The sequence below is a fragment of the Rhipicephalus sanguineus genome, unplaced genomic scaffold, assembly GCF_013339695.2.
Source record: "Rhipicephalus sanguineus isolate Rsan-2018 unplaced genomic scaffold, BIME_Rsan_1.4 Seq10638, whole genome shotgun sequence".
Classification (NCBI taxonomy): Eukaryota; Metazoa; Arthropoda; class Arachnida; order Ixodida; family Ixodidae; genus Rhipicephalus; species Rhipicephalus sanguineus.
Window position 1 is genome coordinate 380101 of NW_023614258.1, and position 23313 is coordinate 403413.

The 23313-nt window shown below is 47.2% G+C and overlaps 2 protein-coding genes across 4 annotated transcripts in view; both read right to left on the reverse strand.

Annotated features, from left to right (window-relative positions):
* LOC119376001 (spliceosome-associated protein CWC27 homolog) overlaps positions 1-10864 on the reverse strand; it is a 381331-nt gene extending 370467 nt beyond the window's left edge. The window contains exons 1-2 of one of the 3 annotated variants that reach the window (XM_037646002.2): positions 10629-10861; positions 9363-9572 (exon numbers count right to left, since the gene is read on the reverse strand). In XM_037646002.2, coding sequence (XP_037501930.1) covers positions 9363-9572; positions 10629-10670 — 252 coding nt within the window. In that variant the 5' untranslated portion in view covers positions 10671-10861. Of the gene's footprint in view, positions 1-9362; positions 9573-10628 lie in introns of all 3 variants that reach the window. The other 2 variants (XM_049411346.1, XM_049411347.1) reach the window with 2 other exon arrangements.
* A 3896-nt stretch (positions 10865-14760) lies between these two features.
* LOC119376000 (uncharacterized) lies at positions 14761-17279 on the reverse strand. Its single transcript, XM_049411345.1, is given in 3 exon segments — positions 14761-16474; positions 16476-16713; positions 17264-17279. Coding segments are annotated over 3 exon segments (1941 nt in total). The 3' UTR covers positions 14761-14787.
* Between the last annotated feature and the right edge of the window lie 6034 nt (positions 17280-23313).

Consider the following 23313-nt stretch of genomic DNA (forward strand, 5'->3'; position numbering starts at 1 on the left):
TCGAAGGACGACCCCTCCGACAAGCAGTCATGGACTATCTTGCTATCTACAGGGCTACTCCACAGGCAACCACTGGGGTTGCCCCTGCTGTTCTGCTGCATGGTAGAATGCCCAGAACCAGGCTGGATGTCGTTGGCTTCTCAGCACCAGCATTCGCTAAAGACCCGGCTAAGGAATTGGCGCGACTACGTCGTAGGGTCCGGCGTCAACAGCGGAGCAGCAAGCTGTACACAGACAAGAGGAGAGCTGCCAAGGAACCTGGGATAGCTGCAGGCGACATTGTTCGTGTCAGGAAACCATCCGTTCGCTTTAAGGGCGACTGCTCTTTCTCTTCACCAACTAAAGTGTTGGAAAGGAAGGGACCTGCTTCTTACAGGCTTGAAGACGGCCGTACGTGGAATGCCTCCAAGCTTTCCAGGGTCCCAGAGGGGGGTGATTCCCACCAGTCGCAGCTACCTGTGCCGCAGTTTCCAGTCTCGGTGCCCCAGCCTGCCGTACCGGATCCGCCACCTGCTGGCGTACTGCAACCTGCCGTGCCGCAGCCGCAGTCTCCTGGCGTACTGCAACCTGCCGTGCCGCAGCCGCAGTCTCCTGGCGTACTGCAACCTGCCGTGCCGCAGCCGCAGTCTCCTGGCGTAATGCAACCTGCCGTGCCGCAGCCGCTGTCTCCTGGCGTAGTGCAGTCTCCTGTGCTGCAGCCGCCTTCTGGGACGCAGTCGCCATCCTCGGGGGTACTGCTGCAGCCAACCTCAGCAGTACACCATTCAGAGCGGCCGACCCGAAGGCGCCGGCCACCAGCCTGGCTTCAAGACTATCAGACCAACTTTTAATTTACGGTCTGAAATTGTGTTTATTCTGTACTATGTAAATAAGTAGTGTAAATACTTGGGTTTTTGTTACTAATACGTACTAACAACTAACCACTAAAAATAAGGGGGGGAGTATGTTGTATTCAGTTTTGGTTTCGTTCTTCGTCCTTCATCCCCCAGGGGGCGCATTTACTCATTGCCATATAAACCATGTATCGTAGTCAATAAAGGCAGTTCTCGTTCCATTCATCGTGGCGGCTGGAGTCTGACTCTCTTCCTTAGACATCACAGGCGCCTTCCAAAAGATTGTCAATCTTGCTAAGGTATAAATCACTAAGAACCGGAGCAACTTTAGAACCAATACATATCCCCGACTTCTGCACATAAACGCCTTCCTTCCAACCTACCAGCGTCGACTTTAAATACATAGAAAGGATTTCTAGAAATGCCCCGGTAGAAACACCACATTTTTCGATGAAAACCGTCTGGTGCTCTTGTTCGTTAATACATTCATTAACACATTTTAACAAGTCCTCATGCGGCAAAGAATAATACAGGTCTTCAATATCCATACTAAAGGCCTTACAACAGCCGGGGTTCTCCTCTGAGAGGAACTGAACTAGCGCCTGAGAATTACGCATACGAAAAGGGTCTGAAAAACTCAAAGAGGTTAAGCAGTTCTGCAAATAACTAGATACAGCGACTTGCCAGGTGCCTTGCTCTGAAACGATTGCTCGAAACGGAATCTCGTTCTTATGTGTTTTGGCTGAAAAAAACAATTCTAAAGTAAGTGATTTAGCCTTCTTGACATTACAAGCTACTCTCTCAAGATTATGTCTTAACAAAAGATCGACAGCACGTTGCCTAACTACCGATGGCTTAAGTTTTACCGTCCTAAAATTCTTTTCTATGGCTGTTAATGCTTTTTCTGAGAACAAACTGTCCGGCATAATTACAAAATACCCTTCCTTATCTGAAACTACTGGCCTGAGTTTCTTCTCGACACAGTAATTAACCAAAGGCCGGATAGGATCAGAACACTTGAGATGCATATTAGAGCCCTTGATGCTAGCAACGCAGTCTGAGATGCAGTGGGAACGCTCTTCTTCAGGAACAAGTCTAGTGATTGTACGCGGTAAACTTAAAACTTCTATTGGTTTGAGGTTCGGCTTAAAACAGTATTTAGGACCTAAGGCTAGGGTCTTGCAGTGACTATCATCTAAGGCAGCTCCTCCTAGGACTAGCAAGTTACTTTGCGGTGAAACATTAGAAATAATCTTCCTCTTACATGGTTGAAGTTCTCGAAGTTTTACCCTCCATATGAATTCCGCATGCTGGTTAGCTACCCTCATCCTTTGTTTGCACGCCCTGTCTTTTTAGAATGTAGTTCTTCGCTTGCTGTGCCCTGTAACCCGTATCCTTTTCCCTGAAACTCGTATGGCATGGTAATGACGGCACCAGTTATTCTGGCAGTCGCGGGAGACATGTTTGCAATCTCCTTCCCATCAGGGCTTGGGCCAGAGAAATGCCGTTCAGACCAGGTGTGTCACGGTATGACAGTAAAGCCAGGTAAAGATCAGGGCTTTTGGAGAGCAAGTCTTGCACCGTGCGCACCATGCGTTCCGCCTCTCCATTGCTCTGGGGGTACCTTGGGCTGCTGGTCTCGTGACGGAAGCCATATGACTGTGCAAACTCTGCAAACTCGTAAGACACAAACTGCGGTCTGCTGTCGGTCCGGATGACGTCTGGTACGCCAAAACGGGCAATGCAGCTCTTGATTGCCGAAATGACTGCTGGTGCCGTGGTGGACCCCACGGAGACTACTTTGAGGAACCGGGAATAATAATCAACAATCAGGACGTAATCGCGCCGTTTAAGTTGAAACAGATCGATGCCAAGGTGCTGCCATGCCCTGTCAGGTGTAACCGTTGGCAACATAGGCTCGGACCGCTGAACTTGAGTCTCGGCGCATACTGCACACTGCGACACCATGTGCTCTACCTGCATATTACAGTTAGGCCACCAAACAGACTCCCTGGCCCATTCTTGGCAGCGGCACACTCCCTGATGCCCTTCGTGTAAGAGGGCGAGAATGTCCTGGCGCAAGGCTGAAGGAATGACAAGTCGTCAGTCCAGCAGAAGCATGCCATCGTATATGCTCCTTCAAAACGAAGTGCCCTGTGCTTCTCCTTCAAAACGAAGTGACCTGCAGAGGCACGTTGTTTTTGTCTGGCCATCCTTTCATGACCACAGAGCAAACTCCATCTTGGGCTTGATGCATGTGCACCTCCTCTAGGAGTCTTGCTACCAAAAGCGGTACTTTCTTAAACACTTTGCTGACGAAAAGCTCCAACGTCTTTACTATGAGGGTAGCCAGCAATTCAGAGGAAGCTCATGACAAAGTGTCTGCCGTAGCCAAGTGCTTCCCAGGCACATATTTCATCACATACTGATAACGCATCAGTTTTATTCGCATTCATTGTATGCGAGGTGGCACGAGTTCTAGGTCTTTGTTACCCAAAAGGGTGACCAGAGGAAGATGGTCTGTCTCTATTTCGAAGGTGAGGCCACAAAGGAACTGATCGTACCGTGAAATGGCCCAAGTCACGGCGAGACACTCCTTCTCTGTCTGACTATGGTGTGCTACTGTCGGAGTGAGCGCCCTTGAAGCGTACGCTACAGCCCGTCAAGTACCTTCAGGCTGGTCCTGTAGGAATACCGCTCCCAGACCATAGGAACTGGCATCCACGGATACTACTGTATGGTAGCAGGAATTGTATTTTGCCATGCACGTGTCGGAGCTCAGCAGCAACTTGAGTCATGAGAAGTCCAGGTGCTGTTCTTGTTCAAAAGGGAACGAATGGGCTCCGTAACGTCGGATAAGTGAGGTATGAAACGTGCGACGTGGTTGGTCATTCTAAGTAACCGCTGTACTCCACTGACGTCGGTCGGTGGCGGCAGGTCCCTGACAGCCTTAACCTTGTCTGGGTCTGGTGAAATCCTGTCCACTCCAACCACTATACCAAGGAACTTCACTGAGTTGACCCAAAACGCACACTTCTTTTTGTTGAGGGTGACACCCTCCTTTTCCAGGCGGGCCAGGACGGCATTTAGGCGCTCGTCGTGCTCCTGACAATCTTTTCCAAAGATTAGAATGTCATAAGTCATGTTCACGACTCCAAGAAAACGCTCAAGGATCCTCGACATTAACTGCTGGTAGTACTCTGGTGCCGAGGCAATACCAAAAGGGAGTCTCTTATAACAATACCGACCGAACGGCGTGATAAATGTCATGAGTTCCTGGCTGTCGGCACTCAGCTTCGCCTGATGGAAGCTAGACCGTGCATCCAACTTGGAGAATACCCGTGCTCCACCCAACTGGCCAAGAATCTGTTCCACTGTTGGCAATATAAAGCGCTCCCTTTCAAGTACTTCATTCAGCTTCATCAGATCGCTGCCGATCCTGTAGCCGCCAGATGACTTGGGCACAACTAAAGAGTCCAAAGCACCACTCCGTTGACGTCTCTACCTTCCTTATGACGTCCTGCGACTCCAATTCATCCAGCTCTCTCTTAACAACGTCATTCAATGGAACTGGAATCTTGGAAAGTTGCAATGGGGAGCAAATTCCCATAATTTCTTAAATGGATCAGCTAGTTTCAGCTACCTTACTATCAAGGTTCACGTCGTTGATCATCGATGAATCGAAGTGAAATGCAGTCCTCATAACTGTCAAAAGCGAGCTGTCGAAATTTTCTTGACTTGCGGAGATCAAGACTCGGGATATAGCGACCTGCCTGAGCTGACTTCTCCGGAAATGCATTCTCAACATCATCACCAACAGTAGGTGAACGACTGTCTCAGTACCTTTGGTGTCTCGTTACATCGCACTGAGTGGGTTCAAGGAAAACCCACGCGTTCACCAGCTCTTTCTGAAAGTGAATACAGGAGTACCACAAAGCGTGTCCGTCGAGTGCCTATTCAGCCTAGGTGTGGATGTATTCACCAAGAAATGAGGCAAGCTGTCTGATGACAGCTTTGAAATGCAACTGCTTCTTACATTCAGAAAGTTGCAGTTATATTAGGAAGTTGATCGCGCAATACTTTGGCACTGCTTACAAACCTTGTTTCCAAAATCAGTTTTGCGTCTTGCTATCTACAGCTGCAATTAGCTTTCTGGCTATTGAATTCCTAAAGAAGCGAGGCTGATCCTGAACAGCTTCACATACACACTCGCAATTTTTGCGGTAATTATGCAGGTCAAATTGGCAAAAAGAAAAAATTGCGCGCAAATACTTTTTCCAGGATATATGTCATTTAAGCATTTTTTTATTGCTACAAGTTTGCACATTAATTTGTTAGTACAAGCATGCTGTTATAATTACTGCAAGTTTGTTCAGTGATGTTTTCTTTGCGGAGAGCGCTGATGGTGACATCGATCGTCTTATATTTAATGTCACACTGAGAGAAATGGTCTTACCATGTGCCACAAAGTAGAAGCTATCAAATATAACTGTACAGGCAACCTCAGGCCACTATGTAATGGCACATTTGTGCAAATTATGCTCGTTAAATCAGAACTTTGGGCTTTATAAAATTTTTATTGTGGGTTTCTGCAGTGAAGATGCAGTGCTTAAGATTTCTGATTAATGAGTAACGGAGAAGTAACATCCGTTACTTTTTTTCGGTAATGGTAATGGTAACGCGTTAACTTTTTTTATGGGTAATGCAGGGCGGTAACGCGTTCGTTTTTTGTTAGCGTAACGAGTAACGCATTTAGTTACTTTTTTCGGCAATGCATACAACACTCTGTAAAGTTGCTTTGAAGGTACCGAGAACGTGAAGACTGTTTGCCAGGGCCTAAGACCTCCCCTTCAACGGCATCTAGCACCCGCGGTCGGCCTGGGAAAGACGGCGAGACTACAGATACTTCTGCACCAGAGTATATCACTCGGCCGGGTGCACATTCACAAGTATTTCCGCGTACCTTACCCGGCGTAAATCCACGTTGCAAAGTTCGATGGAACCGAGCAGGTCGTTTCTGTTCTTCTTCAAACAAACTTCGGAAAAATGCCCTAGCTTTCTGCAGTAGTGGCAGATCGATTTTCTAGCCGGACAGTCTTTTCGAGGTTGCCGCTGGCGCCCGCAAAAGCCACACGATAGCGCAGCCGGGTGTTCAGACTGATAGTGAGAACGGGACGAAGGGGTGGGCGTATCGTTTCGTCGAATCGATGTTTAGCGTTTCGGCAAGGGCATTATCCACAGTCGATCTTTCGCATGATAACCGCTCTTTCTCTGCGTCCTTGTGTATGCGAGCTTGGCACAGCGCTTCTTCGGCAGTAAGTTTTGTGCACCGGCACAATTGATCAAACAGCTTCTCATCCCTTATGCCTACAACGAATCTGTTGCGAACAAGTCTGCCATCGACAAGCGGGCTGTTGTAGCTGCAGTGCTTTAGCAGGTTGCGTAATGCCGTAAAAAAGCCATCCACAGATTCGCCAGGCTGCTGAGTGCGGCGGTGAAAACGACGACTTTCGTATATCTCATTTACTGGATGCACGAAGTGCGAATCCAATTTTCTTTTGACAGACGTGAAAGAAAGTGCCTCCGGTGCCAAGACCCCCAAGGAAGAAAGAATGGTTCTGGCTTGCGGTCGCATACAGTAAAGAAGTGTCCGCACCTGGGCCTCGTTGCTGGCATTGTGCAGGCCAGCCACGAGGGTGTAGTCCTGGAATGTTGAAATCCACGGTGGCCAAGTGAAAGAAATCTAAGCCAGCGGCTTAGATTTCTTAAGTCACTGCACATCCAGACAACAGCACGCACTTTGAATCGCAACAATGGTAATCTTAACCCGATATATGCTCACACATTACGCCATGTACTCAACCACATATAACCTCACTGCCTTTGCCCTTCATTGCGAACAAGGCTCCCGTGTGGGAGCCCAAACGTCAGTAAATATTTTTCACCTTGGCCAGCGCCCATCAATGTTTTCACCGCTGCAACAAGCAGTAGTTTCACTTTCGCCGCATGCCTTCAGAGTTGCGTAGTCGCCATTTATATAATTGTGCATTAGCGAGCCAGGTTAACAGCAGATGCAGTGCTCAGCAGTTTCATTTCAACTCTGGACGTAGGCCGCGCATGCACGTTTAGAACTCTGTGGACGCTGTGATCGTGTCTTTAGCAACTATGGTTTCATCCACAGTAGATGCAGCACTCAGTAGCTTGGTTTTGACTTTGGGCAATGTGCACACAATGTCACAAAGCTCAAACATGGCGGAAGCTGTTGAAGATGAAGAGCTCCCAGCCGCGGTCCGCATGCTGGCATAAAATTCGTTACATTGTGATGGACTGTTGGTGGTGACGGTACGTTAAAACGTATGGATTCTTGGGCCGTGGTCACACTGTGAATGAAGCTGCGAATGACGAAAATTGTGGCTTTCACTCTGCTCTTATGCGAAATAAGTACTGGATTTACGTATTCATCAAGAAAATGAAAATGCATTGATCTAACAAACACTTCTTTATTGTTTTCTTGATATTTTCAATATTTCGGCATTTGTTGAATTTGGACATTTTTTGGGGTCCCATGAAATCCGAATCAACAAGCTTTTACTGTGCCCAAACATGTAGTGGACATGGCTCAGAGCTCAGCAACTGAATCAAAGCATTCATTGTGTGTTAATTATACAGCCAGCAAAGCAATGAGGTAATTGGAATGTGGCTTGCATATGTCTGAATAGGAAGCAAAGAAGCAACGCTTTAGTGCCACGTCCTAACACTTCTCCGGTTTCATGCAATACCGTTTTTACTCGATTGTAACGCGACCACGATTGTAACGCGAGGGGTGACTTTTCATTGCGTCCAGGAATAAAAAACAAAAATACGGTATTCGATTGTAACGCTAGCGTCGGCTTTATGTAGCAAAAATTTGTAAAAAAAAGTCGCGTTACATTCGAGTAAATACGGTACAATGGTTGTAAACATTTAAGCCATAATGAACAACTGCTCGTTGGATTCGAGTGGAGCTCAGCCAGTGGTGGATCCACTGGGCAATCGATCTCCTCCCATACTCACTAACTATAATCCCCCCTTCCTCATCTGCACCTAGTCAACAGCAATTTTTTGGCACCTGGAATTCTTTAGTCTGCCGCAGCGACCTTTGCTGTCTGTGGCGAGCAAAGCACCCATAACTTCTATCTTTCTGCTGTGTGCAAAACTGCCGCACTAAACCTCTGCCTTTGCGGAAGTCGCTTTGTACAAACCTACCATGATTCTGAGCTTTCGGAGTGGTTTGGAAGGTGTTGACATGATCGCCTGCATCAGCATGCCAACAATGTTAGAAGTGGAAGGGCACAAATGTTTGAGGCCCGTGTAGTTAGATTTAGGTGCACGTTAAAGAACCCCAGGTGGTCGAAATTTCTGGAGCCCTCCACTACGGCGTCCCTCATAATCATATCATGGTTTTGGGACGTTAAACCCCACATATTAATTATTAATTAGAAGTGGAAGGGAGGGCTTTTCTAGCCATATATTGTAGTGTATGTGGGTGAGCTTGCACATCTGATCACACAAAGGTGATCTTTTCGCAAATGGATGACCGCACCCAGTGGAAGCAGCTTGCATGGCACGTGAGGAATGGCCATGCATAAGCAAGTCGTCCTTAGCATTATGCCAAAGAGAGTTAGCATTCCTGGAAGATGCCAGCGCGGCTGGTGAGTGGTAAGGAAGGTTGTTTTGTATGTAATTTTGCATTCATCGTGTTTTCTACTTTTCCTATGTCTGTAGGAAACAATAAACCTTTAAAGTAAGCGCTTGTCTTCTCATTTCTGCATCCCCTGTTCTGCTTTGCACAACACCAGAGAGAAGCGAGACTGGCAACGCCGGGCTCTACATCCACACACGCTCAGACTGGAGGAAGCTGGATCACTGTGCACTCACAGGGATGCATTTGCCTAAGACCACTGGAAGGACATGTGGTGTGGCTATTTTACCATGCACTTTATATCACCTGAACACCACATTTTTGTTTTTTTCCCTCACGTGAACACTGCAAATGTCAAAGTGAACGCCCACCTCGCATGCCTTGATGCCACAGGTGGTCAGGTGACATTAGGCTGAGTCACGTAAACACTGCAAAAGAAGCGAGTATGCAACTCACATGCCTCAAGACATGAGGCTTGCAACATTTTGTACCATACACCGGCTTTTTGCTCAAGGTCATGTTCACATGGAAATCATAAAGCCTAAAAATTCCTCTTGCAAGGAAGCCCTTGAGAAAGCACTTGGCAGCTCAGGAGGCTGCTTCCATGTCATGACATTTCTCCCTAGTGCAAGAAAGATTACTTTGTTTGTCAGCATGTTTGTTTTTTTTTTTGGTTTCCAGGTGTTTCCAGGCTTCTACAAGACAGTGCTTATCTAGGTTACTACAAAATGTGACTTTAAGGATGAATGTTTGTGCCAGTTCAGCAAGTTTCTGTCTAAAAAGCAGCCAGATTGTTTCAATAGGTCCGTTGTGGGAAAAAAGCAAGTACACTGCAGTGCAAAACTGACCTTGAAAGGTGCCCCATAAATGGACTCCCCACCATTGCCAGTGCCTGTGGGGTCACCTCCCTGTGCGATGAAGCCCTTGACCACACGGTGGAAAATGCTGCCACTGTAGTAGCCTTCCATGCAGAGCTGCACAAAGTTGCGACAGGCGCGTGGTGCCTCCTTGGACCACAGCTCCACTTCTATGTCGCCAACAGACGTTACCAGCAAAACCTGCATGTACCCAGGAACTCAGCTTTCTTTCAATCCTTTCTACGCACAGAAATTGCAGATAATACAGCTTGGAATTCATGAAGATGAAAGGCTGGCATCAGCAGTGTGCCTATCACCCTCGAACACTCCCACGAATTAAGCGCACAGAAATATCCAAAAAGCGCCTTCCGTCGTAGCCCAATTGGTAAAGCATAATTCTAAGGTTGTGGGTTCAGATCCCACCAACGGAAAGGATTTGTCTGCTTTATTTCTTTTCAATTTACGTTTCCTATGCTTTCCTTGGCTTAACTGTCTGTTGGATTCATTTGCTTGAAAGTGGTTCAACAGAGTGCTTTGTTTTTCATAGTATTGTATTTTTTTCAACCAAGTATTTTGACATCTTTGCAAAAATAATACCACTGAAGTAGGCAAAATTAAAAGTTGCATTTGCAGCACTTCCATTTCAATGGAGGCAAAGTGATAGAGCCGCGTGTACTCAGATTTAGGTGCACGTAAAGATTACCGGAGCCATTCACTACAGAGTGCCTCATAATAGTCTTAGACAAAATGGAGTTTGAGATACTTGGAGCAGTAAACAGTAAGCCTGCAATGTTGCGGCGCATATTCTCATTGTCAACAGGGAGAGATTCACGAAAGAAGATCCTGCGCATGCTTTGCAGTGAGGCATTAGTGACAGGGTGAGCACGACACGCATGGTTTTTGCCAGCGTTAAAACGTCGTTATGAGCCCGCTGTGATACTGCTATCAAATAGACACTGCAGATGAGCGCTTTGCGTGAAAGCAACGAAATAACAATGCGCTGCATGAAAGGAGATACAATTGATTCGCTAGTCAACTCCGGCCAAGCGCTGCTGTCGACAAGCGGTTTGGCGGTAAGCGCTCGCGTGGTCCGTAAACTTTTGCAGTCGACTGTACTGTACATGCATGCATGACAAACCTGCGATAGTGAATAATGCACATACCGACAGCTTCGCGTATAACATCAATTCGCATAACATCCCGATTATTCGTTCTAAACACCAACTAGCCTAATAACAAAATGTAGCCAGGATTTACCTTTCCGCTGGTTGGCGGTTCTTGTATGTATATATTACTCATTTCTAAACGCAGGACTTGAACAATTAATGAGCGAAACGGCTTCTGTCTGCCCCACGGTGGTAGAATAACCGACGCTAGAGTGTACTAGAACTGTCGAGTGGCGTTACAGTGTAGCGTGAACGCACCTCGCAGTTAATCGCAGTCGCCGCCTGATCGGCCTGATGCCTTCCGCTACAGTGTACTAGAAGGGGCAGTGGAACGAACGAAGCGGTCGCGCCGCATCTCGGGTGATGCTCCGACGGGCGACCGTAGCGGCGGCGCTGTAGTCACTTTGTACTGAAGCTGTGGAGAGCGTCTGCATTTGGCGCGCGCTCGTCGCAGCCTACGAAAGCGTGTGATTGCGCGTTTTGAGCGCGTTTAATGCATTACTGAGCTTCAATCGGTGTCTCAACGCCTGCTACGCGTCATGGTGCATGAGTGAATATGCAGGCGTGCCAAAATTGCGCCGAGATATTCCCTGTTCTTGGAGCCTGCCGACCCCCAAAGAAGGTGACAATCAGATTTTGCGCACATGCATCTAGCTGCTCACTGATTGCTGTGCGGTTTGCAAGCAGCGCTTCGAGCCGCGCTACACTATAAGTGACTACGAACACTGACTACGAAGAACTAACGAACCAGCGACGAAAGCCTACAATTCTTCTGCCGGCAGTCTCTATGATATATCCAGAGCATTGATCTCTGTATGAGCTCCAATGCGCTCGACTGTTTCATGAGTGACCTGAGTACAAATGACTCTATCGCAACATTTATATTAGTGACGGCTGAGTTCCGCCAGTTTTGCACTGTTTCTTTAATGCCGAAAGGCTATCTTGTTTTAACAGCATGCTTCCGCGGTTACGATGCATCGGTTATGCGACCTCTGAGCAGAGGCGTAGGCAGAAATTTTTTTCGGGGGGGGGGGGGGGGGCACCTCCTTGATCTGTAGTGGGGACGAGCAGGCAGATGTGGTCGAGTGTCATTTTCTGCTCTGTATGCTATGGCAAAAAAAAAATTTCGGGGGGGGGGGGGGGGGGCACGGGCCCGGTGTGCCCTAACGTGGCTACGCCCCTGCCTCTGAGGGCTTAAAAAAATTCGGCAGATCCCACGTACCGTGGGAGTCGATGTTATGCGAAGCATGCGGCGGGTAGGTGACTGTGGCGTAACTTTTTTTACTGAGCGACACGTTACAAAATGACGCTAAATATTTGTATAAATATTATACCCACACTTATATGTGTTGAAGAGCCGCATATGTGTTATATAACCAGTTGTTTACGGTTGGGTAACGCTGCCAATGGCGACGTGGGTATTACCAATACCAGAAGCGGTAAGATGACATGTAGTGCTTATACGTGTCCCGAGTACGCACGCACGTTTCACGAACCCGCGTGCATGTGTGCAAGAAGTTCTTGACAGTTCTTGAACAAGGGCATCATCATTGTGATCAGTGAGCACCAGCAGCTGGTCATGACATGTTATAGGATCCGGTCGTGATTGTGGTGACGGGGAGTAACGTTCTGTGGTATAGTATAGAGCTGTTGGAATTCGTGGATGCCTCGGTCATTTCGTCGACAAATTGTCTGTCGACAGAGCCGGCCACATGTCGGAACCTGAAGCCACCCTTCGCGTTGGTGAGGTATACTCCGTCGAGGCTGGTAGGCCTGGATAGTGCTACGTAGACCAACATCAGTGGATGGTGTTTGTCGTATTTGTGGACTACCTGGGCGTATGTGGCCTACGTAGCCTAGTCTACAAAGCGGCTGTCAATCAATCTGGCATCATCCTCGATCAGCATGAGGCCATCGCCCAGCCTCGAAAGATATGAAGAGGACACTGCGTCATTCTGGCTGACTAAGTGCGCTTTACGGTGCAGTGATGTGGATATCATATGTAACTTTCGTTAATGTATTCCTCCGGGGTCGAGCAACGCTTCAATATAGCTTGCTGAATCATAAGAATACAAACGTAATGTTTATTAGACTGCTATAAAAGCGGAGCCAACACTGGAACCACAGACGTCAATCCGATATGACGCCTGTATCGTAGGAGTAGACATCGTAGGAGTCTCATGTAGTGTTTAACGCTTTCTTGTAAAGTTAGATAGCCAGCAGCACAACCACAATTGACGTTGCACCGCTATTACGCCTGCATAGGCTGTTTTTCCAAAGCAATTTATACACCTGGCGTGGCTCAGTGGTAGAATACCTGATTGCAACGCAGAATGCTTGGGTTCGATTCCTGCTGGAATCCTAATTTTCATTCTTTGCATTCGTTGAGTCAACGCTGCCTGTGTTGGTTTTCCTTAACGCTCTAGCGTTTAAGTTAACAATGTCTGTTCTCGCCGCTCCTGGGTAGATATAAACTACCACCTGTGGCGCATACCCGTACACCGCGGCCCTTGGTAAACGGGTATGTGCCACACGCGTCTAGTGGAAAGGGTTTGACGATGTACGCGACAAGATTTTAACGTTATTCATGTCATGACCCGGCAGTCATATTCGTCAAATCCTCTTACCCTCCCATGCAAATTTTGGTCTACACCAAGTTAAGGAGGCGATCATGAGAGCACCCAGACGTAGGCGGCTAGATAGATAGATAGATAGATAGATACGTAGATAGAAACGCTCAAAGTGCCAGAGGTTCGCTAAGAAATGCTTCGCATTTAATACCAGGAAGGCGAGCCAGGAAGCCGAGCCAGGAAGCCGAGCCGAAGGCGCGTGTTCACCTCCGAGGCACAAACCTCATGCATCAGGGCTTATCTCAAGTATATTAAAATGCGCAGATGTAAATATAGCTCGTCGGTTATTCGATCTGCCTAAATTAATTACAGCCAGTTGTCATTTTCAATGGACAGCTTATATTGCACTTTTCCTGATCTTCTATAGATGCCATTAGAAAAACTTCTTTTTGACAACGTTTTGTATTATAATTTCATTGCTTTATCTGTAAAGTGTCAAAAGTGAAGCCAGGAGGGGCGGTGGTGCTCTATGCTTTGCGAGATTATATATATATATATATATATATATATATATATATATATATATATATATATATATATATATATATATATATATATATATATATATTATTTACACGCACAAATACGGACAGTAAAGTATCCCCTCCCCACCCGGCGCCTGGCAATTGATAACAATATCCGTGCAAGGCACCTGAGGACGACCTTTATTTGTACCGGTAGAGTTAACTTTGAGTTCCAATACCTTTGAGCCCTCGTAATGTCTCAGTCATATTTACAGCGCATTTTTAAAGATACGCACCGTATCTTTAAAATGGTAAATGTTCGGTGTGCTTTCGGCACAATATCAGCATACAGCTTTCTGAGCACAGTTAAATTCCATTAGAGCAGCTCAGTTACTCTGAATAAACTAGACGCCGAATCACCACCAAAGAAAGCAGGAGAAATCAGAATAAGACATGCCCTTTTTGTTTCCTCTGTCTCTTCTGGCGGTCGTTCGGTGTCTAGTTAATTGAGAGTAATTGTTCTAAATAGCCCAACAATAAGTTCGGCTCAATTACACTGAGATCGTGAATATTCACGGACGGTGTCAGCCCGTTTTCATTTTTATATTTTGTGTACTTTCCAGCAGTCACTTCGGCTACAATAACTGATTTGCAGTATCTCTCAAAGGCATATATGAAGCAAGCACCCATTAAAAGCTTTGAAGTTTCGTCCATCAAGGCTTGCGACGACAATTCCTACGCTTAATAATGATAGACACGCAACGAAAGCCACATCAGTGCCGATTAGCCGGGTGCCGCCGACGCTTCCAGCAGTTCTAGCGGCCCGTTCTAGCGCGCGGCGCCGCGCGCCTTCAGTACCGGGCGACTGCAGCGCCGCCGCTACGGTCGACGCGGAAGGCATCAGGCGGAGAGGCGCGTTCACGCCACTCGACAGTTCTAGTACACTCTACTTCCGCTAGAGTTGCAAGAGTCACGGCCGCTGGATGAAAAAGCGCACGGTACGGCCTGCCGCGTCGGGCGCCTTTCTATGGGATTGATTGATTGATTGAAAACTTTATTGAAATATATACAAAGTGCTCTCGCTTGTTTGCTTCAGCACCATGGTGTAAAAAAAATGGGAAAGGAAAGAGAAAAAAAAGATAAAAAGGTGATTTTCTCAAACTGGTGAGCTTGTTGTGCTTGTTATTGCTGGGCAGGGGATGGCCGTCTTGCGCAAGTCATTGCACCATATATTTAGCCTGGCTCTGATGAGTGGATCTTCGAGTATCCAGTGGGTGGTTTCCTCCATGTCTTGCTGTAGGTGGGGCAGCGTACGTTGGGCTCTTTTTATGAAAGCAGCTCGGCTTGATTCGTGAATTGGGCATTCCCAGAGGATATGCTCCGTGGTTGCTGGGGCTTGGCAGTAGTCGCAGTTGGGGTCAGGGTATTTAGTCGGGTACATCTTGTGTAGCACTGGGATTGTTGTGAAGCTTCGTGTTTGTAGTCTTCTGAGTATGACCTCGTAGGGGCGGGTGGATCTTGGTGGCGGGGCGTCGTGTTTTGTAGCTTCTTCTAATTTAGCCCTTAACTTTCGTCGGCGGTGGACTTTTGCTCGGTAGTTGGCGTCATGGGTGTCGCCTTGGATTAACGTTGCGGTCTGCTCCGAGCTGGCATCCCCGAGTTGTTCCTTGCTTTGATGCTGCAAGGCTCGGTGATGAACTAGCTCGTTCCCCGGTATATTGGTGTGTCCAGGAATCCAATGAATCCTTACCCGGATGGATCGTTCTTGAAGTTGGGCGGCATAGTTGAGGATGTGCCTGGCGTATTCTGGTAGCTTACTTCGAGTTTGGAGCGTTCGAATCACTTGCTGAGAGTCGGTGAAGATGTGAATAGCTTTTGGCGATGATTCTGTTTGAGTGTAGTGGGCTAGAGCTTCCGAAATAGCGTGCCCTTCGGCTGCTTCGGGTAGCAAGCAAGAATGTGTAATAGAGAATGAGGATGCTTCCCCTGTTCTCAGGTTCAAAAATGCCCCAGTGTTGGACCCTTCTAGAGTGCACGAGGCATCCGTGTAAATGATTTCTTCTTCGTCAGATATAGTTTTTAGGTACTCAATGTGCCGCTGAGCGTAGTAATCCCTTCTCTGTGTGTCCGAGGCTTGGTTCATATGTTTCGGAAGCGGCCGATTGTCTGTCACGGTAATATCTTCCCATGGTGGAATGGTGGGTAGAATTTGAGGTAGGTCTTCGTTGCTTAGTCCTAGTTCGCTTCTGATGGCTCTCCCCGCACGGCTTAGCTTGAGGCGCTCATTTTGGGCTTGCAGTGCTGGCTCAACGTAGTCGCCTATTGGAAGAAGTAGACCTGTTCCGTACAGGTCTTCGAGCTTGGCGTACTTCGGTAGCCCTGTGGCGATACGAATGCATGTTTTGTTGATGCATTCAATTCTGTCAAGCTGGGTCGGCGTCATTGGCAGGAAGGGTAGCCCGTATAGGAACCTTGAGTGGACCAGCGCCTGTGCGAGCCTTTTAATTTGACCTTCGGATAGGCCCGAGGCACTGCTTGTCAGCTTTCGCAGCACTCTTATTGTCTGTTTCGCCGTGTGCAGAGATTTTTCTACCCATTGGGTAGACCTTGCATTTTGTTGGTATATTATACCTAGAATCTTAATGTGCTCTTTGCGTTGTATGCTCGTGTTTCGAACAGCAAGTTGGATTTTATCTCGAATGAATTGCTGCTTTCTATGGTTTGTGGGTTTGAGAACCACTACAAACTCGGTCTTTTCTGGTGAAACCTGGAGACCTTGTCTGTCAAGGAAATTGGTGATAACATCTATTGCTTTTTTGGAGTTGCTGTTGTTGGGTAGAGGTGTCTCGCGCGTTAGACCATATTGTAACATCGTCTGCATAGATTCCCGCCGAGATGGACTGGACTTCACTTAAAAGGTAGGCAAGTGGACGCATTGTTATGTTGAACAGCGTTGGGGAGATAACAGCCCCTTGCGGAACTCCGATTTTGTTTGAATATGGCTCACTGGTGAATGAGCCTATTTTTATAGAAAAGGTCCTGCTCTGCAGAAAACTTCGAACGTAATTGTACAGCCTTCTACCTACAGGTAGTTCTGACAGCTCAGCGCGTGTTGGCCCTAGTTGCAGTTGCGGCCGCTGCGGCGCGACGGGGCGGGGAAGGAAGACGGGTGCCGGCGGCTCCGTTGGGGCAGCAGCCGCAGCAAATTAGTTGGTGGTGGTCACAACAGCGATCTCAGTCAGCTGTTCTAAGCGGTTTTTTTCTATCTCATCTATCGCAGTCATGGCATATCATGCATTCAGTTGAGTCCGTTAGCGTAATCTGGTTAAATAGCCACAAGTTTCCGTGTACGTGCCGATCGAGCTCCTGGCATTTTTTTTTTCCAGGAATAACTTTTTGCTTTGTCTGAAAGAATATTCCGCGCGTAGCAACACTATATGGCGCTTAATGCGTGAAAAAGTGGTTGTTATATTTATGTGCGTGTAATGAATTCATCGCTTGTTATTTTAACATACTGATTTCCGTGACATTTCTTCAGCACCTTTGAGTTTAGCTGAAAATGCTTGACAGGCATTTATTTGAAACATCTGACAATACACGTTCATACACAGGAAGTTCATGTAAAAACATACGTTGAATCTTTTTCATGACGTCTGATACATACTGTGCCGAAAAGTAATTCAGCTTAGGATGCTTGATACTAGCGGATTCTACAGTAATAGATGACAGAACCACATGAGGGAGACTGCCAGAAGACAGTCACGTTGGTGTGCAAAGAAGATGCGCCAGTGCCTGTACAGATATATATATATATATAGAGAGAGAGAGAGAGAAAGGGGGGACTACATTTTCGCTGAATTTGACGTGATTTTTTGTATTCATAGAGATAATTAGATTATTTGCTTTTCAAAATAGTTTGTTTTGCGGCTAACATCGGAGGACCAAAACGAAAGGTTTTATGGTCTGCACAGACTGGAAGTAGACAGGGGAGCCAAAATTTGGGCTCACAAGCTGGAGACATAACACAACAATAATAAAAAAGAAGAAGAAAACAGAGACGAGTATAAGGAAAGCGTTTACCCCCCCTTTTTTTTTCTTTGTTGTTTACCGTATTGGCCTCGAGGCCCACCACTGGAAACGCCGGCGCCACCGTCGGCGTGACGTACTTGGCAGGATCACGTGGTCTCCGCGGCCGCGTCGGCTGCTTGTGGCGCACTGCCGCGTGCTCTGAAAACGAGTTTCAAGTCCCACATGCGCTGCGGTCTGTTCAAATTCGGAAGTTTTCTCTCATTTTCTACTAAATTGAAGCCATTTTAATAGAGTGGCTGCCTCCATGGGGCTCTACCGCTCGGTGCCGCAGCGCCGCGCTTACGCAAAGGAGCCCAGTGTCAGCCTGCACTGGTAACCGCGGGACAAGAAACAGCGTGAAGCATGGGTTGTAAAGCTCAGAACCGGCAAGTAGCCATCCGCTACGAGTCTTGTGTGCAACAAGCACTTCCGCGACGAAGACTTTTGTTACTGCGTCGGGCCTGCGATGTTCGGTGAGTAGCAGACAGCGCGCAATGAGACGATGGCTCGCGCGCGCTTCCCGCCGGCAAATGATGCTTATCTGCCACAGGATGGTAAAAGCGCTACATTTTACCACGTGCGATGCCATCTCAGAACCCTCCAATGCGACCTCTTGATCGTCGGCCCCGTGCTCAGCGTCCACCAAATCGGCTGCAGATGCACAAGTCATTGTTTAGATACGCTGAATTAAAAAACGCACAGGGTCCCTTATGCATTCGTTAAAGATGACTAGAAGGCGAAAGCCAGCTTCTTCTTGTCAGTCGATGTACTGATTCTCCCGCGTTACTGTATTTTCTTTCTTTTCCTAGGCGTCGCATGCTGCTACATGCTCGGTCTCGTAGACTGGTTCTCCTTCCACCAGCAATCTCGAAGTGGTGAAGCTTTGGTCTATGAATTTGTTGATTACAGAGAGCGGCAAGTTCCCTGGAATGCAAACGGATCGATAATAAGGAGCATTAAAAAAAGGCGTCGCATTTGCTCACGTTTTGTGTGAGCACCAAACGAAACGAATGCGCTGAATAAAGAAACAGAAGCAGCGGCATTTGCCCGCTCAGAAGACCGATCAATACGCAGTGCGAGACAACTTGTCAAATGACATTGAAACGTACCAGAATTTAGACCGAAAAAGAAAAAAAAAACATTGAATCGTCGGGACGGCCGATCACAAAGTTGTCATGCGCACCGAAGCCGCAGTTGTAAGGAAATTGTTTTTGAACTGCTCTGATAGCGTCCGCGCAACAGTAGTTGTTTGTTTCCTCACAAATTCTCATGTTTTGCGGCCTAAAGTTCACAGCGCGGTGCCAAAACGCGCTCGTAGCAAAAGCGAAACCATCAGTACGAACGTATACATGCAGACGCTCATACATGTACAGGCACCGTCAGTCGTCGCGAACCCGTGCGATCGCTGGCTTGAGGCTTCTTTCTGTTATTCTCCGTTCGGTTATACAGGCAGCCTACTCTAACGAGATATTTCACATAGTTTGCACTCAGCGAGTGACTACCTTTTACGTAAGAAGCCGGTTCAGGGGTCTCCAACGCGGTGACAGCGTGAAGCGGGTGCTCGGTTTTCTGCAAAGAGACAGCGACTGTAGACTATCTTGTGCTTTCAGTTCGTCGAAAATGATTATCTTGACAGTAAAGAACACAGTTCATTTCGAAAGTACTTACAGAAATGCCCTGGAGGGCTTCCGCGAGGTGTTTTTGTAGAGCGCCGACAGCAAAACCTATGGGGAGCGCGCCGGCGGCATCCTGCCTAGCACGCAATCGAGGCGCGCCCGATAGAGGGCGACTCCGTAACTCCTCGAGGCCAATAGCTGTCAAAAGCGACCCACCTTAACTTTGTCCCTGTGAGTCGCTCGCAATGTGTGTGTTGGCTGCCACGTATATTTGTTTGAAATGAAATCTTGTCGTCGCCCACCAGCCGCTTTTCTGCACTTTCTTGTCTCCGCATGTTTTGCTGAGGTAAGCTTGAGTCTGTGCCCCGGCCGTACCGCTAATGACCACAGACAACCCAACTCTCTGAATAAAAAGGATACACGTGCTTTTCACGGCGACCAACATCAGTACCACATGGTATTGCGGGGCAACGCACGCCACCGCAACGCGACAGCGTTCGGAAACAACCGGAACCGATGACAAAGGTGCCGCGGGCTGAAAGGTGGGAACTAGAAAAAAAAGAAAAACCAGAGATAAGAGAAAACGGGAAGGTAGTGTCAGGGCCCCTGGATTGCAACCAACGTTTGCAACCAGCCGCCGTTTGCAGCTAGCAGGTATGAGCCCTGAATTGATAATAAATAAGATAACTTCTCACATTTCGTCCAGATTTTATGTTCACTGTTGAATTCGTTACACGATCATAGGCGTGACGGGAAGAGACAGAAATATTGGAAATCAGCACAGGAACGCAAGCAGTTGTGTTCATGTGTTTTTCAGCCTTTTCAACACTCTTTTCGTCCAACCGTTTTCATATTATTAATCCGTAACAGCTCGCCCAATTGTCAGTATTGAAGATAGGGTCACTGAAATTTCAAAATCACTCGAATCTCCTTCTATGAGATGGTTGCACATATGATAAGGATTATTTCATGGCAGTTGCATGCCATACCATATGGTATGTGTACTATAAACATGTTTGGAGGAAGAAGTTTCTCTTATTCTGTGGCCGCCGCAATTTCTGAGATCACTTTTTCGAAATTGAAATGATTAAATCTGAAGCAACATACTGAGAGCCAAAATAAAGAATTTCGATGCATTACGAAAGGCGCAGCGCCTCCAGGTTGGTTAGTTGTGGTCTTCTAGGATACCAGAAAAATATGCCCACGCGATTACTTCCGCAAAAAGCGATCGGTGCGCGAAGTTGCATCTTGGGCAAGGCGAGAACAAAAATTCCCAAGAGCTGCAAGTATGTACAAGAAATATCGGTAATTAACTGATGTGTACACGCTAGATGGATTTTAGCCCTTTCAGTCACGAATTATGATGCACTGTCTGTAAATGCATCAAACTTGTATGGCATGATTTCAAGGCACTCAGTATTACATTCCAAGAAATAAAATGAAGGAATGTGTTGTTTTGTGTGAGTTTCAGCAATTAATGTTAATCAGCGTGTAATTAAATATCTAATTATTCTGCAATCGGCCAGCTTCAATCTTTGCATAAAATGAATCAAGTGTTAGGCCCAAAATGCTTGCACAGTTTGTTTTTTGGTTGTATGCTTTTCGAGCGAAGAAAAAAAATACTCTTGACGTCGGTCCTGGAACGTCGCACGTCGAACGATTGTCGAACATGGTAGTGTCTCTAACAAAGTGATCATCTTCAGCAACAAGCAGCATAATGAAGTTAAATAACCGCTAGTTGTCCACTCAGGAAGCCTGCAGGAATGTGCACACTAAGTTTCAGGCCATTTGAAGAAACGCGCAGTGCGTGATGCGACTCCGAAGTTGATGTGTACAAATGTACACACCGTGACTGAAAGGGTTAGAAGATTTCGGGCGTCACATGTAGACGCACGCGCTCGAGCATAATGCCGCAAGCGCGCCGCGCATGTGATCCCGCGGGCGTCCACGAAACCCGTCCCCCCCCCCCCCCCCCGGTGGCGCCGAGGCGGTGGTCCGGGAAACTAGACCCGTCACGCCGGTTTCGGAGCACGCGGCAGGCCGTACCCGTACTGACGTCAACAGCGCGTGTAATACACAAGGACGAAGAAACGACGAGGACTAGCGCTGACTTCCAACTGAAATTTATTAACACAAACATAGAAAAACGAGAACAAGTAGGCACACGTGATCAACGCACATTTGAATTGCGCATGACGGCAGCCAAGAGCATAACCAAAAGGTACGCAGAGGGACAGAAGGTTTTCTTGCAATGCACTGTTCACAATGCGGGTGCGCTCCAGCATTTGATAACACACAGATTTTAGCTAGGCATCGCCAGGATAGCACGCGCATAATCATTGAAGCTGCTGCCATTGCTAAAGGCAATTGTATCAGCAAACCTTCAATCGCCCTCACTGAAAAAGAAATAGATTACCTAAGTTCATCCGGCCAGATAACCTAGACATACTCTGGTTGCTTCTCCTGACGTCTTTTCGCGGTTTCGTGGTTTTTGCTTAATAATTCTTCTTGGTTCTTGGTTCCCTCTCCATGCCTGCCGTCATGCGCAATTCAAATGAGCGTTGATCACGTGTGCCTACTTGTTCTCGTTTTTCTATGTTTGTGTTAATAAATTTCAGTTGGAAGTCAGCGCTAGTCCTCGTCGTTTCTTCGTCCTTGTGTATTACACGCGCTGTTCACGTCATTATGGAATACCAACTAGCCCGGTCACACACCTTGCTTCGTACCCGTACGCTTTTTCATCCAGCGGCCGTGCTAGAGTGATCTAGAATAGGGGGAGTGTCCAAAGCGCCGGCTCCCGCGTGGGCCTTTTGCGGTGAACTCCCGCGCCGCGTCGCTGCTGCGCCGGACCCGTGGGCTTTCCGCGCTCGGGAAGCGCGCGGAAAGTGAGGGGCGTTTGCTACGCGCTGTAGTTTCTGGCACCGCGTTTTCACACAGGGCACTTGAAGTCTACTTAACTTTTATAATGCGGTGCGGAATGGAGCTTATCCATCTTTAAGCGTTGTGTTAGTGCTGGGGCAACAACAGAATGCAAAAAATCATGTGTCAAGCGGCATCAGCGTGGCCTAGTCCCGGTCACAGAGATCGAGAACGTTGGTGCGTGTGTAAAAACGCGCAAAACGGACACGCACACGCAAAGAACGAAAACAAAAACCTTATTCGCACGAGTAATCGAGCAAGCATCACGCATGCTCGAATTAAGAGTAATAAAAAAAAGTAAATTGCACGCGCAGTCAGCTTAAATACTTGCGCGCAGTGACCGCTTCACGCTACGGGCTTTTTACTCATGGTCGCCACTGGTTTGCTAGCCATACGCACACCGCTTTATTCAACAATTCATTAGCCTCCACTAGCTCTTTATTATGGACCGAGCACACCGGGAAGATGCAAGGGAAACAAAAAAAAAAACAAAAGAAAAGAGTAGAGACGGCCATACGACCGCAATGCTGTTGGCTTATGTTTTTGCTTCTGAGGTAGCGTACAAGCATTGCTTCAAGCCTTCACTATACGTAATGAAAACAGTTTCAATAAAAGGACGTAAAATCGCAGAATAGGTCGTCACTGAAGGCTAGAAGCTAATATGTTTAATCAAAATTACAACCATCTCCAATCGTCTCCAAACGCTATGAAACGTCGTCTAATCGCAGAATAGATCGTTTCTGATGGCTAGAAGCTTATACGTTTAATCAAAAATACAACCATCTCCAATCGTCTCCAAACACTATAAAACGACGTAAAATCGCAGAATAGGTCGTCACTGAAGGCGAGAAGCTTATATGTTTAATCAAAATTACAACCATCTCCAATCGTCACCAAACGCTACGAAACGTCGTCAAATCGCAAAATAGGTCGTTACTGAAGGCTAGAAGCTTATACGTTTAATAAAATTACAACCATCTCCAGTCGCCTCCAAACGCGACGAAACGTCGTGAAATCGCAAAATAAAGCGTTTCTGAACGGTAGATGCTCATGTCTTTGATGAGAATTTCCACCAGCTC